Source organism: Lissotriton helveticus, chromosome 10 (genome assembly GCF_964261635.1).
Source record: "Lissotriton helveticus chromosome 10, aLisHel1.1, whole genome shotgun sequence".
Taxonomy (NCBI): Eukaryota; Metazoa; Chordata; class Amphibia; order Caudata; family Salamandridae; genus Lissotriton; species Lissotriton helveticus.
The window spans coordinates 804,560,841-804,575,578 of record NC_136071.1 but is presented as its reverse complement, the minus strand read 5'-3'; the positions used below and the strand labels follow the sequence as shown (position 1 = coordinate 804,575,578).

General features: G+C 43.7%; 1 protein-coding gene across 2 annotated transcripts in view; it reads right to left on the bottom strand.

Annotated features, from left to right (window-relative positions):
* The window catches only part of ODAD2 (outer dynein arm docking complex subunit 2), a 1,353,572-nt gene that overhangs the window by 824,663 nt on the left and 514,171 nt on the right, over window positions 1-14,738 (bottom strand). For both annotated transcript variants that reach the window (XM_078663397.1, XM_078663398.1), the window contains one exon: window positions 2,037-2,153. In XM_078663397.1, the coding sequence (XP_078519523.1) occupies window positions 2,037-2,153 (117 nt within the window). The remainder of the gene's footprint in view (window positions 1-2,036; window positions 2,154-14,738) is intronic.

Sequence of the window (14,738 nt, the reverse complement as noted above, 5' to 3'; positions counted from 1 at the left end):
CTTTTTTCCCTGCTCCCCCAGAGATGACACTCGCTGGTTAGGAATTTTCCTGTGTCCCTCAGCTTTCTCCTTTTCCTGCTTATTCCCCTTACCGGTGCGAAGATCTGCTTTCTTGCCTTCTACCTTCGGTTCTGTCTGTTCACGAGCATAGTTGTTTAGGGGGAAAGGTTGACTGAGTCTTTCCTCGTCCTCGCGCAGCCATTGTCTCCATAGCGCAGAGGTCTTCAATCTATGGGGCGCGACCCCCAGGGGGGTTGTGGAGTCCTGGGAAGGGGGTCGCACATTCTGTCAGTTTGCCTTAGTGGCGTCCGGCTGATTGAGGGTGCTCAGGGCAAAGGCCTAATTCACACCGAGGTGTGAAAAACGTCAAAGCGGTTTCAGCTGGGCTCACATACACGAGGTGGGGGCCCGGGGAGGAGGCTGTAGCACTTTGAGTTCAATGGGTGTTGGGCACCTGGAGCTGTGGGTCCCGCCTGTAAAGCACGTGAAAGGTCTCCCCCCCCCACACATCCCATAAATCATTGGTTCAAGTCCCACCAGCCCTCATACCTGGGCACAGAGATGCCCTCCCATGAGAGAGAAAGAAGAAGAAGACGCAGACAGATACTGATCCCCCCCCCCCCATGAGAGAGGCACAGAAAAGGTGGGTGGATGAATGATGGGTGGATGGATGGATGAAAGGGTGTATGGATGAAGGATACATGTATGGATGGAAGGATGGATGGATGGATGAAAGGATGAAAGGGTGGACAGATGACGGACGGACGGATGGATGGATGTAAGGGTGGATGAAGGATGGATGTGTGAAAAGGTGGATGGTTGAATGATGAGTGGATGGATGAATGATGAGTGGATGGATGGATGAAAGTGGATGGATGGATGAAAGGGTGGATGGATGGATGGATGATGGATGGATGGATGAAAGGGTGGATGGATGAAGGATGGATGTATGGATGGAAGGATGAAAGGGTGTATGGATGAAGGATGGATGTATGGATGGAAGGATGAAAGGATGGACGGGTGAAGGATGGATGGATAGAAGGATGAAAGGGTGGGTGTATGGATGGATAAAAGGTTGCATGGATGAATGTGCGAAAAGGTGGGGGGATGAATGACGGGTGGATGGATGGATGGATAGATGAAAGGGTGGGTGAATGTAGGATGGATGGGTGGATGTATGTATGGATGAAAGGGTAGATGGATGAAGGATGGCTGGATGGATGGATGGAAGGATGAAAGGGTGGAAGGATGAAGGATGGATGTATGGATGGATAAAAGGTTGCATGGATGAATGATGGATGGATGTGTGAAATGGTAGGTAGATGAATGATGGATGAGTGGGTAAAGGATGGATGTATGGATGGAAGGATGAAAGGGTGGATGGATGAAGGATGGATGGATGGATGTATGGATGGAAGGATGAAAGGGTAGATGGATGTATGAAAGTGGGGGTGGATGAATGATGGATGTGATGAGGTCTAACAGGCACATTTATGGTTGTCGATAGTTGTTGATGATGAGGAGTACCAGTTTCTAGAAACTTTTGTCGGAAGGGGGTCCTTACGCCTAAAAAGGTTTTACAAGGGGGGTCTCGGTATCAAAAAGTTTGAAGACCTCTGCCATAGCGTGAGCTACACAGGCCTCCCTGTAGCTAGGCAACCCGAGCCGCCGAAAGCCATCACTGCTTCCAATCCCGGAAGCTGCAGTCAGTAGCAGCTGCGCAAGGGATTCCCAGCGCGCACTGTAAACTCCGATCTTTTTCCCACAATGATGATCCCTGCATCTCAGGCTCTCTGATGTCAGCCTGTGGTGTTCACCTGATCAAAGGATTCCCAGGCACATCCTCTTCCTGCATTCGGAGGGGGAGCCCGGCGGAGGACGGAGAGAGGCAAGAGGTGAGTGGTGGTGGTGGTGGCCTCACTCAGGCGCCCCTTATTTATTACAATTTCAATTGGAACTAAACCACTTTGATACAAGAATTGTATGTATTTTATCACATATAACTCATACAAAGTACAGAAAACAATAAAATGTACCTGCTCTGCAAAATTCTTTGCAAATATCGGTGATTTTTCTTTTAACAATGTCATCAGATCTTTATAAATGTCACTCTTTCTCTCATAGTTGATATCATCTTTGTCCTTCTGGCGCCCCTTTAAAACATCATTTTTAAATGATTACATATAAATACATATATACATAAACATATATATAACGTTATCATCTTCTTATACATGCGAAGGGGTTAAATGCAAATTACATGATTACTATTCTGGCCTCTGATGACAGCAGAACTGGCTTTACCTTGCCGACTCAAAGTCATCCACCTCGTCCAATCCTTATTAAAGAGACCGTAACTAACTCAGGCTTTCAAGACAACATTGTTCATTCCATGACCACTAAGTCTGATTTCATTTGAGCAGAATAAACAAGAATCACTAACTGAAAAATGCAGCACTCTAGTGACATGAGAAGGAAGGGAAATAAACTGAAAATTAGAAGGGAATATAATTTGAAAAAGAGGTCAGCATTGAATAAAGTAGATGCAAAGAGCAGCCTAGCAAAGGTTCGAATTTCCTAATTTTGTTTGTGATACATTAAAATACACTCAAATCAATAAAAAAATAGTAATTTAAAACCAACCAATGGAAAACAATTTGACAGAGAGAAATGCAGCTTGAGCGGCATTGGCAGTGGAAGTCAGTAATTGGACCTCCTTCTTTAAAAAAATGAAAACATCTTTCATATATGTCATGCATAGCAGTAGCTTAGAGCTTTAGGAATGGTTGGAAGTAATTCTCTCTTTTTCGAAACTTTTACCACCGTAAAGCCGTCAATGCTGTTGCATACTGCACTATATGAGGGAAGCCCCAAACACAGAAGACTTGTGAACATGTAGTGATCTATGACCTATTTCTAGTTCCCGAAGTATATATTTAATAACAACTGTTTCAACAAAGTTGGCACTACACAAATAAAATACTTTTATTAAGTTTGGTCCATACTGATTGAGATTACAGGGAGAATGAGTTTTTAGTCTAGCATTCTTTAGATGGTACATAGTGGTAAATTTCTGTCTCCTTTTTGGACCGGATGGCTTGAATAGTCAGCACATAGAGAAGAGCTCCCCAGCCTGACGGATGTGCAGTTGTGTGGAACGCCCAGGTGAGATATAAGGAAATAAGTTACTTACTTGTAACTGTATGAAAAGATGACGATTCTCGTAAATTGAATTCGGCTTAACATACACGACCGGCCAGAGCATAAGTGCAGTACAACTGCCGCTCCACCCCTTCTACAATCTACATTCTGGATGGTGACGTGAGAGGGGCATGCGCTTACGTTCAAATATCAACCCACTATTAAAGATACAGACCTATAAATTAAATACACAGAACCCAACACATCCTCCCCCTTAAACAAAACAAAACAAAACTAAATAAAGTAACAATGCATGTGAAAAAAAATAGCTGTTACAAATTACGATTCAACATAATCCTTAAACCAAACAGGAGGTTTGTGTTCCCTTACAGAACTTTTGGAACCATATTCTCCATGGATGTTCTCAGAGGCATTTTTAGAACAAGGTTCTACATTGAGGTTACCAGGTAAAGTTTGTTTGGGTATCCTTTCAACATTCCACCATTTCCCATTGCTCAGTCTAACTGATCTATTTCTAATGCATGTGATTTGCAAAGAATTTGAACATTTGGAATATCCCTTAGCTGTAAAACCAGGAAGCTTCACTTTAACCCAATCACCTACTTTAAAAGCAAACTGTTTCCTCCCTTTAATTTGTTCATTAGTGACATACTTATCTTGGGTCTTAAGAAGTTCTTCTTTTACCTGATCAAAATCCCCCTTAGGAGTATTAAAATCACACATCAATGGTCTAACCAACTTGGAAGAAGCTGTTCTACCCTTCAATAAAGTAAAGGGAGAAACTTTGGTAACAGCATTGGGTGTGGTCCGCAAAGCCCATGATAAATTTGACAATTCTTTCCTACAGTCTAACCCATTGACCACAGACAACTGAATGTTGTCTTTTATCACTCTATTGCAGCGTTCCACCAGACCATTGCTATGGGGATGATATAAAGAAGTGGTGATGTGTTTAACTCCCCAATGTGACATAAATTCCAGAAAATCTTTGGACATAAAATGTACTCCATTATCGGTAACCAGTTCGACTGGGGAACCTTCCTTTAAAAATAAAGACTGAAGAAACTTAACAACCTCCTCTGTGGTCGGCGACTTCACAAACTTTACTTCAGGCCATCTGGAGCCTTAGTCCACCAACACCAAACTGTACCTACTTCTTTCATCTAACACAAACATGGGGCCAATGACATCCAAAGCTAACTTGACCCAAGGTTTGTCGAGAATGGGAATGGCTTCCACTGGACTCGGAAAAGTAACTTGAGACTTGTCACTAGTGGCACATGAATTGCAATCTCTTACAAAGTGCTCACCTGAACGATCCATACCAGGCCACCAAAATAGTTCTCTAAGTCTTCTCATCATGGCCCTCATGCCAATATGACCTTCATGGGCTAAAAGTAAGATCTTACTTTGAAGGGTCACAGGCACGACCAACAAATCAACTCTCTTAAGTATACCTGCTTGTACGATCAATTCAGTGAAAACATGCTTGAAGGAAGCCACTCTATCATGGTTCGGTAATTCACCTTTGCCTAAAATAGAAATTACTTCTTGTAACAATACATCTTGTTGAACAGCAAGTTTCCACTCATCCTCAGAAATGCAAGCAAAATTATAATCCATTAATGTAGCAACAACACTACAATCTTCCTCCCCTTGTTCTCCAGCTTGCACATTCACCAAAGGAAGTCTGGATAATCAATCAGCAAAAATATTCTTAACACCAGGAATATACTCTAAATGGAAATGAAACTCCATCAACCTATAAAACCACTTGGATATGCGAGGAATAGCGTTGCCAGCAGCCTTAGTCGTAAACAAATTAATCAATGGTTTGTGATCCATCCGTATTGTAAACTCAGAACCCCATAAATACTGTCTGAAGTGAGCCACACCCCACCAACATGCTAGAGCTTTGCGCTCCACAACAGAATATGTGGACTCTGCCCCTCTCAAGGTAGGAGAAGCAAAAGCCACAACGTCTTCCTTTCCTTTCCTGAGCTGTAACAGAACAGCTCCTAAACAGTACTGACCTGCATCAGTAACTACAACGGATTTATCATGTGTGTCAAATGGTTGTAAAGGAATAGCTTTACGTAGATCGAATTTTATGGATTGGAATTCCTTTTCTAGATCAGATGACCAAAGAAAATGTTGATTCTTTTTCATAATTAATCTTAAATTGTGTATCTTACAGCTGCAATTGGGAATGAATCTTGCATAAAATTCCAGCATCCCCAAAAATTATCTTAATTGATCTTTGCTTTGGGGAGTTGGAAAGGATTTTATGGCTAACATCAAATCTTCTTTGGGTTGCACACCTTTGGCTGATAACTTGTATCCCAATAAATTCACTTCTTCAACAGCAAATTTGCATTTTTCAGCCTTTAAAGTTGCACTACCCTCAGATAAAATAGATAATACAATTGCTAAAGTTTTGTCATGAGATTCAGTATTTTTACCATAGACTAATATGTCGTCCTGGAAGCATTTAACATTTGGCACACCAGAAAACATGGATTCCATAACTCGTTGAAAAACGGCAGAGGCTGACGCTAACCCGAAGGGCATTCTTTTAAATCTATATGCACCAGCAGGAGTAACGAAGGATGTGAGATGACGACATTCCTTTTCTAGTGTAATCTGATAATATTCTTAAGACATATCTAAGGTTGTGAATATTTTAGCATCTTTAAGAGAACTCAATATTTCAGTAATATCAGACAGGGGATGCCTGTCTACCCATATTTTCTCATTGAAATATCTCAGATCACAACACATCCTAAGAGCCCCATTGGGTTTTCTTGCCAAAACCACTGGAGAAAGCCAATCTGAGCTTAAATAGGCTCAATGATACCTTGTTTGCAAAGCGAATCCAGTTCTTGGGATAGTTCCTTCCTCATGGCCAAAGAACTCGCCTAGGTTTGTGCACTACAGGTTGTGCACCATGTTTAAGAACAATTTGATGAGAAAAACCGTTAATGCAACCAAGAGTTTCACTGATCACAGTAGGAAATGAAGTCTTCAAATCGTTAGCAGTAAAGCCAATAGAAGATACTGTAAGGTGATCTCTGAGTAAAACCTGTTCTGGACTGTTAGGGTCTAGAATGATTCCCAAATTCTTTTGTTCTAGCCAACCCAACAGAGAGGATTTATCTTCAGCCACGTAAACAGCAGCTGGAGTAGAACAACCTTTAAATCCTAGGATACAATCAAATTTGCCTACAACTTTAATGGGGTTGCCACCAGGAAACCCTTTTTGGGTAGCTGTGCGCCTTACAAATGGAAAACATAAATAAATAATAAATAAGCTAGTGGTTTGATCAAAGACTTCCTCAAGGGAACCCGTTTTAGTCTTCCCCATTCTTCAGGTCCTATTAATGTGAAAAAGGAACTTAAATCAGCCATCATAGATATGTGCATACCATTGATCTCTAATTGACAGTATGGATGTTTTATATTGGAAGTGTGGAGTTCTATAACTTGGACCATATTTTCCGATAAATTACTAGGGATCATGTTACCTTGGGAATCTCTGACTCCTAGCTCATCCTCACAAAATAATATCATGATTCCATTTCCTTCATCACTATCAGAATCAGGATCTACTTCAGACTTAATTTCAATGGAAAGAATCTTTTTTGTACTAGATTTAAAATTTGACTCATAAGGTCTGGACTTGCACACTTTTGAAAAGTGGCCTTTCTTTTTGCATGTGGTACAAACTTTGTCAATGGCAGGGCAAAAAGGAGTATTACCTAAATGACTTATACTACCACACTTATAACATTCCAATGGTTTGCGTTTTTCATACTTTGTTTCTTTCTTGGAAATGATTTTATCAACAGCTAATGCATGCACTTTAGTGTCCAATGTCATTTGATCCATGTACAATGCAGTTGCTCAAATATTCTTAGCTATATCTAAGGCCTTATCTAAAGTTAAATCAGGGGTGGTTAGTAATTTTTCCTGAATCTTTTTACTATTGGTTATTTCTACCAATTGATCCCTCAACATTTCATCGTGAAAAGTTTTATAATCGCAAGTAGACGCTAAAGCTCTTAGATCACTTACAAAAACCTCCACCGTCTCCTTAGGCAATTGTTTCCTCATATAAAACAGATGCGTATTGATCAACTGTATCACTAGCATCACCTTCGCCCATAATTTGCACAGGAGGTAAATGTTTTAAAACTTTCTTCCTTCTGTACCCAAAGAATGTCGCAATAATGCAAACTTCTTTTTTTGTGTATAAACTTCCGCTTCAGTGGCTTCTAAATAAGCCTCAAAACCTTCTCACCATAGCTCCCATTCTAAAGGAGGGTCTCCAGGAGTGGATAGAAAAGGAGGGGATGGAAGTACTGATTGCTGCATGATGGTATATAATGAGTATGGTATATAATGTATAAGAGAAGAAGCAGTTAAATGTTAATAAATATCATACACAATATAACAACTTTCACTGAAAGAAAAACAAATGTAATTAAATAAATTCAAAAGCAAATTTACATATACACCATGAAATACAGCATTACAAATGTTAAAGTCAAAACTAGTTAAAAGCTGTGCATGTTAGCGATTAATATGCAAATGTTGTGCCAATTACTTGAGAAGATGAAGGTTACAGCTGTGTGCAACAGCGTTCCATCAGATGACGCACTAGTAATTTGAAAACTTGAAAATGACAGCTGTGTGTATCAGCGTGAATTTCAATGATACACCGAAGACACAGTAAATAGAGGCTGATATTTCGTTCCACTTATAGGTAACAGGGTTGTTGTTAACCAATAAACAGTCCAAAACTTGAACTACAGCTTGGTTGATGCGTGTTCCCAATATACGTTGCCACGGAAACAAATGGCAAATCTTTGTGGCGTGACATATAGTTGCTTAGCGGAGTTCATCAGGGGCTGCCAAGGCAATGACGACGCTGTAAAGATCACGTATTGTTGCTTAACGAGATTCTTAAGAGGGGGGCGTGGCTTCGCTTAGATGCGGAATGGCCACTTGCTAGAGCGGCTCCGCCGGCTGAGGCCAATTAATCCGGCATTTTTCCGTCCCACACAAGTACTTTGGCGCAAAACTACAAGAATGCGGTAGCCGGCTGTATGACACCGCCTGCCTGCGAGTTACAGTGCGCCTAACAACGAGCTGGAGGAACTCCTACCGATATCGGGGAAGAGGCCTACCTTTGCTTGGGAGGAGCAGGAGCCGGGACGTTGGGTTGTGAATACGGCGATAGCGAGAGCCAGATTGCTGGATTACTGCGGCCGGAAGTTCAGGCCGCCGGAAGAGTGGTGATGTCGCGGAGGTCCGGGGAACCTGGGGACCCGACTGCTAAAGGTGGTGGTGTCGGCTGGACCATCGGAGGTGCGGGCCGGCTACTCGCGCGGCACGGGGACAAAGCTGGGAGTGCCGGGGCTACAGAAGTACGTGACCGCTACATATGGGTGAGGAGAGAGAGCGGAGCAGGTGCGCGGGGGCAGCGACTATAGGATCTGCCCTGTCGGCGGCGGCATAGTTGGAAAAAACTCGGCAAGGTGAAGCGGCTTAGCGCGGGACGGCGCGACCACCATGTTGAATAGGGAGCCTGGGGGCATAAGTCCAGTTACATGAGCGCCAGAGATACGCAAATTCCTACTGGGCAATAACGGCAGAGGATTCCATCTGACGAGGGCCCATTGACTGCTAAGGGGTGTGGGAGCAATTATATTTGTGCATAGACACCAGCGATAGGCTACTGTATCTCACGCAGGGCACTGTCTGGGACAGCACGAGGAAGGCATTCATTTTGGTTCCTGGGGAGCGTGTAGAAACGGCCATTCGCACCCCATCACCAATATTTCAGAGACAGGTCTGTACTGGCAGTTGTCGGTGAGTAGGAAGGGGCGCCATATAGGAGGTCCTGAGTGAAAGACCAGAGACAAAGGTGGCTTATGATTAAAAGTGCTAACACTTTCAAAGTGAATAGTTACACATCTCATACGCACAAACATAATTGTGTATCCAGAGACAGCACAGTGGCCGTGCTGGTGCGTGCCAACTGCATGGTTAACTGCGGTGTCTAGGGGCAATGAATCCACGGTCGTTACAGATACCCTAAATGCCCTGGAGGTGTGTGGTGGAAGTGAGGGCGTGAGCTCAATATAGGGATTGTGAAAGTTAATATCCCATCGCATGGCGCCATAGGAGACCGGTGGCACATTGTGTTGTTCGAGCAAAATCAGATACACGGAAGGAAAGACTATAATGGAGCCCGAGCTGCTTGGCCCATAGTTTAAAGAACAAGCTCTGTGGGTGCTGAAATGGGGAAGCCAGAAACTCGACAGCCGAAAATTACCTTCGACAAAAAATCCAACAAGTCCAGGGACGCCGAGGTGGATCGTCAGGACCAGACAGGAGATAACGCAGTGGCCGTTCCACCTGAGGATGATATTCGTTCCTTGTTTAGGGAACTGAAGACCAGCCTACAGGGGATAGATACGAAAATGGACTAGTTGGCAAAAAGATAAGACAGAATCACGCAACGAGTAGAAAAACATGATGGCCGCATGAACGTGATGTAGACGAGAATCACGGAAACGGAAGAGGGTCAAACAGAAATAGACAGAAAGCTGGGTGGTATGGACGGGGTCTTGCAGCACATTAAATAGAAGAATGAGGATTTGGAGGCGAGATCGAGGAGAAATAACGTTCGCATTACGGGAGTCGCAGAATCCACGGACATTCAGAACATGGAAAAATACATAGAAGAAATGATGCAGGACCTGTTTGGGTCGGAACTCACGACCATGTTCCTGATTGAAAATGCGCATCGTACTTTAGGCCCTAGACCTAAGCCGGGAGCACCGGCAAGACCCATCCTGGCACAAGTGTTGAACTACAGAGACAGGGATATGATTCTTTGGCTTGCCAGGGAGATATCCAATACAAAGGAAACAATATAGCACTATATCCAGACCTCACCCTCCAGGTACAGGCGGCTCGTCGCGAGTTCCTTCCTGCAAAGAAAATATTTCAGCAGATCGGGACCAGATATGCGTTGATCTACCCGGCCAAGCTGAGAGTCCAGGGCCATGGGAAGCCCACCTTCTTTACGGACGCGAAGGCGGCCCTTGCATATGCCAAACAGATGGCGAAAGAACATAAGCAACTGGCTCCACAAATTGACTCTCAGTCGATAGACCTTTGAGCGATAATGACTGAACTAACGTGACGGATCGTAGAAGGCGCAGATAAGTGTAACTGTGTTGAATGTGTTCTGTGTTAAAGTTAATATTGCATGTTCTTCAGCTCGAAGCTTCCCCCACTACTGATGGGATAGGCTGTGTTGTATGGTCCGATGTATAGATGCACTTTGAACAAGGTACTTGGAGGTTTTACACGGTATGGCCGCGGCCACCCCACCAAGAGTGTGGGGAAGTATGCTGGTGACCTTGCGTACCCTATGGGATGATTCCCTTTTGCTTGTTTTTGGGGATTGAGGGTTTTGGTAGGGGAGGGTCAGGGGAGGATGGGACTTAACCTAATTGGGGGTTGGAGTGGGAGGTGGGGGGTAGGGAGATTTTTGTCACAGTTATTATTGCCATGTTTTTGTCACATTGTTGCCTATGCCGGGCCCGCCTTCTTACGCGGCAGCGGTTTATCTAGGACTGTCTGATGCTATGCACATACACATTCTTTGGTGGTATATCAGGTTAAACTTAATTCTGGACACTGATGATGTGTGTAATTTTGTGGTTTACAATTGTTGGCTATGACTAATGTTAAATGTATTTCGTGGAAAATAAGAGGCTTAAATGACAGAAGGAAAGCTAGACTTGTTCACTCCTATCTGAGTAGGCATGGGGTGGATATATGTTTGTTACAAGAAACTCATCTTGCTTCACCAGCCCCAAACACACTTAAGCATGCAAGATGGGGTGTAGTAGTGGAGGCTACTTGTTCTAACTACTCTAGAGGGGTAGTAATTGTAATAAGCAAAGGATTGCCATGGAAGACACATCACACGGTGATCGATAAGGAGGGTAGATATATATTGCTCCAAGGCACCCTGTTCAATACACCGACAGTGATTGTAAATATTTATGGTCCCAATACGGATTGTCCGCAATTTTTTCAAACAGTGTGGCATGGGATTCAATCATTGGGAAGAGTTGCGATACTTTGGGGGGGGGGGACTTCAATGTTGTTTTGTCACCTGCTGTTGACCGGCGGGGTGCGGATCGTGAACACCATCCTAGGGCTGCTGAAGTGTTATTGGATATTAAAGATGATTTACAATTGGTGGATACCTGGAGAACATTACACCCGACAGCTAGGGAGGGAACCTGCGTGACACACCACCGGAATGCATGGTCGAGATTAGATTTTTGGTTGACATCTCGAGATTTGCATGCGTGGGTCTTGGAGGCTTCACATTACCCGCGCACTTTTTCTGACCACTCTCCTGTCTTACTGACACTACAGATTCCACTACCCTATATACAGCCGTTTAGCTGGAGGTTTCCGTCACAAGCCTTGTTAGATTTGGTCTTTCGGGAAGTGCTTAGAGAGAAGATTGTCGAATTTTTTGAGCTGAACGAGGGAACAGTGGATTCTCCTGGTACATTGTGGGAGGCCTTTAAAGTGGTTGCTAGGGGGCACTATATGGCACTGAAGACAGGAGTGTTGAGGGACATACGCAATACCCTTCAAAAATTAGAAAATAACATTAAACAATTAGAATCAACCATCCGAGATGATCCCTCCCCAGTGTTTAAGGCTGAGTTTAGGTCCAAGTTAACGAAACTTCAGGAGGAGGCAGAGCGTGAAACGGCATTTATGCAAAAATATACTCAGGCCCGTAGATATGGTGAGGGTGATCGAGCTGGAAAAACACTGGCTAATATGCTCCATCCTCCTAAGGGATCGGAATTTATCACTGAACTGCACACTGAAGATGGGGAAATATCCAAGACACCGCAGGCGATTCTACAGACCATGAGTCACTTTTATAAATCACTCTACACCTCTCATGTAAACCCCTCGCTGTTGGAAATTTCCGAGTATTTAGACACAGTGGCGTTGGCATGGTTTAATGATGGGGGGAGACAATACATGGAGCTACCCATCACGGTGGAGGATGTGAAACAAGTGATCTCGGGTATGCCCGCGGAGAAGGCCCCGGGGGCGGATGGCCTGACTGCGGCCTTTTATAAGGAGTATGTTGACATTATTGCCCCCGTCTGTTATAGGTATTTCAAGAGGCGATGGAGACAGGCGAACTTCCCCCCACTCTTAGAGAAGCCACAATCATCACGTTATTAAAACCGGATAAGGATCCCACCAAGCCGGATTCATATCGTCCGCTCTCATTGATTGACTTGGACGCTAAACTATATGCCAAGCTCCTTGCCAATAGGTGGAGACCTATGCTCCTGCAGATAGTGCTATCAGACCAGTCAGGTTTTATACCAGGGAGGTCAACAGCTCATAATCTCAGGGTTATATTCGGTCTATTGCATTACTTGGCACCCCATGTACAGGCAGTAGCGGCTTTGCTTGACGCTACAAAAGCGTTCGATTTATTGGAATGGAAGTTTCTGTTTGCCTTATGCACCAGGATGGGTCTGAGCCCCATTTTCATCAAACAGATTCAGGTAATTTACACCAACCCCCGGGCTAGAGTAAAGGTAAATGGACAAATATCAGATTTGTTTGCCATTACGAGAGGTACAAGACAGGGCTGTCCTCTTTCACCCCTGCTGTTCGCCATTGCGACTGAGCCGCTAGTGGGTAGACTAAGACAACACCATACACAGCGTAGTATAGGTTTTACATCCAGGGGGCTGTTAATATCGATCTACGCGGACGATATGACGATCTATCTAGTTAATCCAAAGGATAATTTTGATACCGTCATGAGAGAATTATTACCTTATGGGGGGTTAACGGGGATTCAGATAAATTGGGCAAAATCAGTGTTGATGTCTCTCACCGACACTACTGAGCAATGCGATACCGAGTTCCCCATCCAATGGGCAGCGGAGGCTACAAGGTATCTGGGGATATGGATCAGTCGGTCTACACAGGAGATATGGTTGTCAAATTATGGAAGAGTAGTGGACTGGTTAGAAGGGAGGAAGTGAGGAAGGAAGACATCAGGAGAGGAAAAGAGAATATATATGACTGTGTTCGCCGAAACGCGTCTGGTTTCAGCACTTGCAGTTCACTCGTAAAATCTAAAAATAAATACCTGCTTCGAGAAGAAGAACACAAGCGTCCGTTTCTCTGTTGTTTGCGGTATGCAATTCAGGAGATCTTGACTCGATATATATATGTATAAATGCCTATATTCTATCTCCTTCCCAAAGTGCATAAAAATGCCACGGTTCCGCCAGGTAGACCGATCATCTCCTCTATAGGCAGTGTAAATGAGAACCTCTCACAATACATCGATCACTATCTGAGAGAGTACGTGAGCAAGTTACCTGCCTATATTAGGGACACTACTGACTTCCTGCAGAAAATAGACAGTATAAAATGGGTAGAGGGCTCTCTTCTCATTACGTTAGACGTAAGTGCCCTATACACAATTATCGATCATGTACAGGGCATGGAAGCCAGTTACCATTACCTTAAACAAAGGGAGACATGTTACTCTGAACACACCCAGATGCTCATAGGCATGATGAAAATATGCTTAAGAAATAATATCTTTATGTTCAATGGGGATGTGTTCAAACAGATACGTGGAGTAGCCATGGGCTCAGCATTTGCGCCGAGCTTTGCTAATTTGTTTTTAGGGAAATGGGAAGAGGAAATCAGAGAGGACAAAAATCTTACAGAAGATTTTAAAAAGGTATCTACCTGGGTCAGATACATTGATGACCTGTTCATTATATGGCAAGGGACACGGGAGGAAGCAGTATCATTTATTGACAAGCTCAATATCAATCCCTCTAACATTCATCTCACATATAACATGGATGAAAAACATGTGGAATTTCTAGATACGGCTATAGAAGTGATTGACAACCATCTCACCTCTAAGCTTCACAGGAAAGACACAGCAGGTAATACTCTCCTCCACGCCCTCAGTGCTCATCCGGATTCACTTAAATGGAGTATTCCGTTTGGTGAGTTACTGAGGGCGAAAAGGAACTGCAGTGGTGAGGAGAGTTTCTTGGCCGAACAAGAAGTTATGTTACAGAGATTCAGGACAAGAGGGTACCCGGAGGGAGTGCTCACTCAGGCAGTCCAGAAGGTGTCTCTTATACAGCGTAACGACTCTCTGAATCCTCCAGATAGAAAAGATAAGGATGATGGGACTAGCACTCGGGTCATTACGACCTATAACCAGCAATCCAAGAAAATTAGTAAAATCCTTGCCAGTAACTGGAACATCCTCAATACAGACAATATAGTGGGTCCATGCCTTAAAGAAAGACCTCAAATAACATACAGACGAGGTAGAAACCTCAGGGACATGCTTGTCAGGAGTGACATAACCGAAAATAAACGGCACTCACAAGGCCTAAAGGGGTTTTACCCCTGTGGACATTGTAGAGCCTGTACTAACAGCACTATGGTGA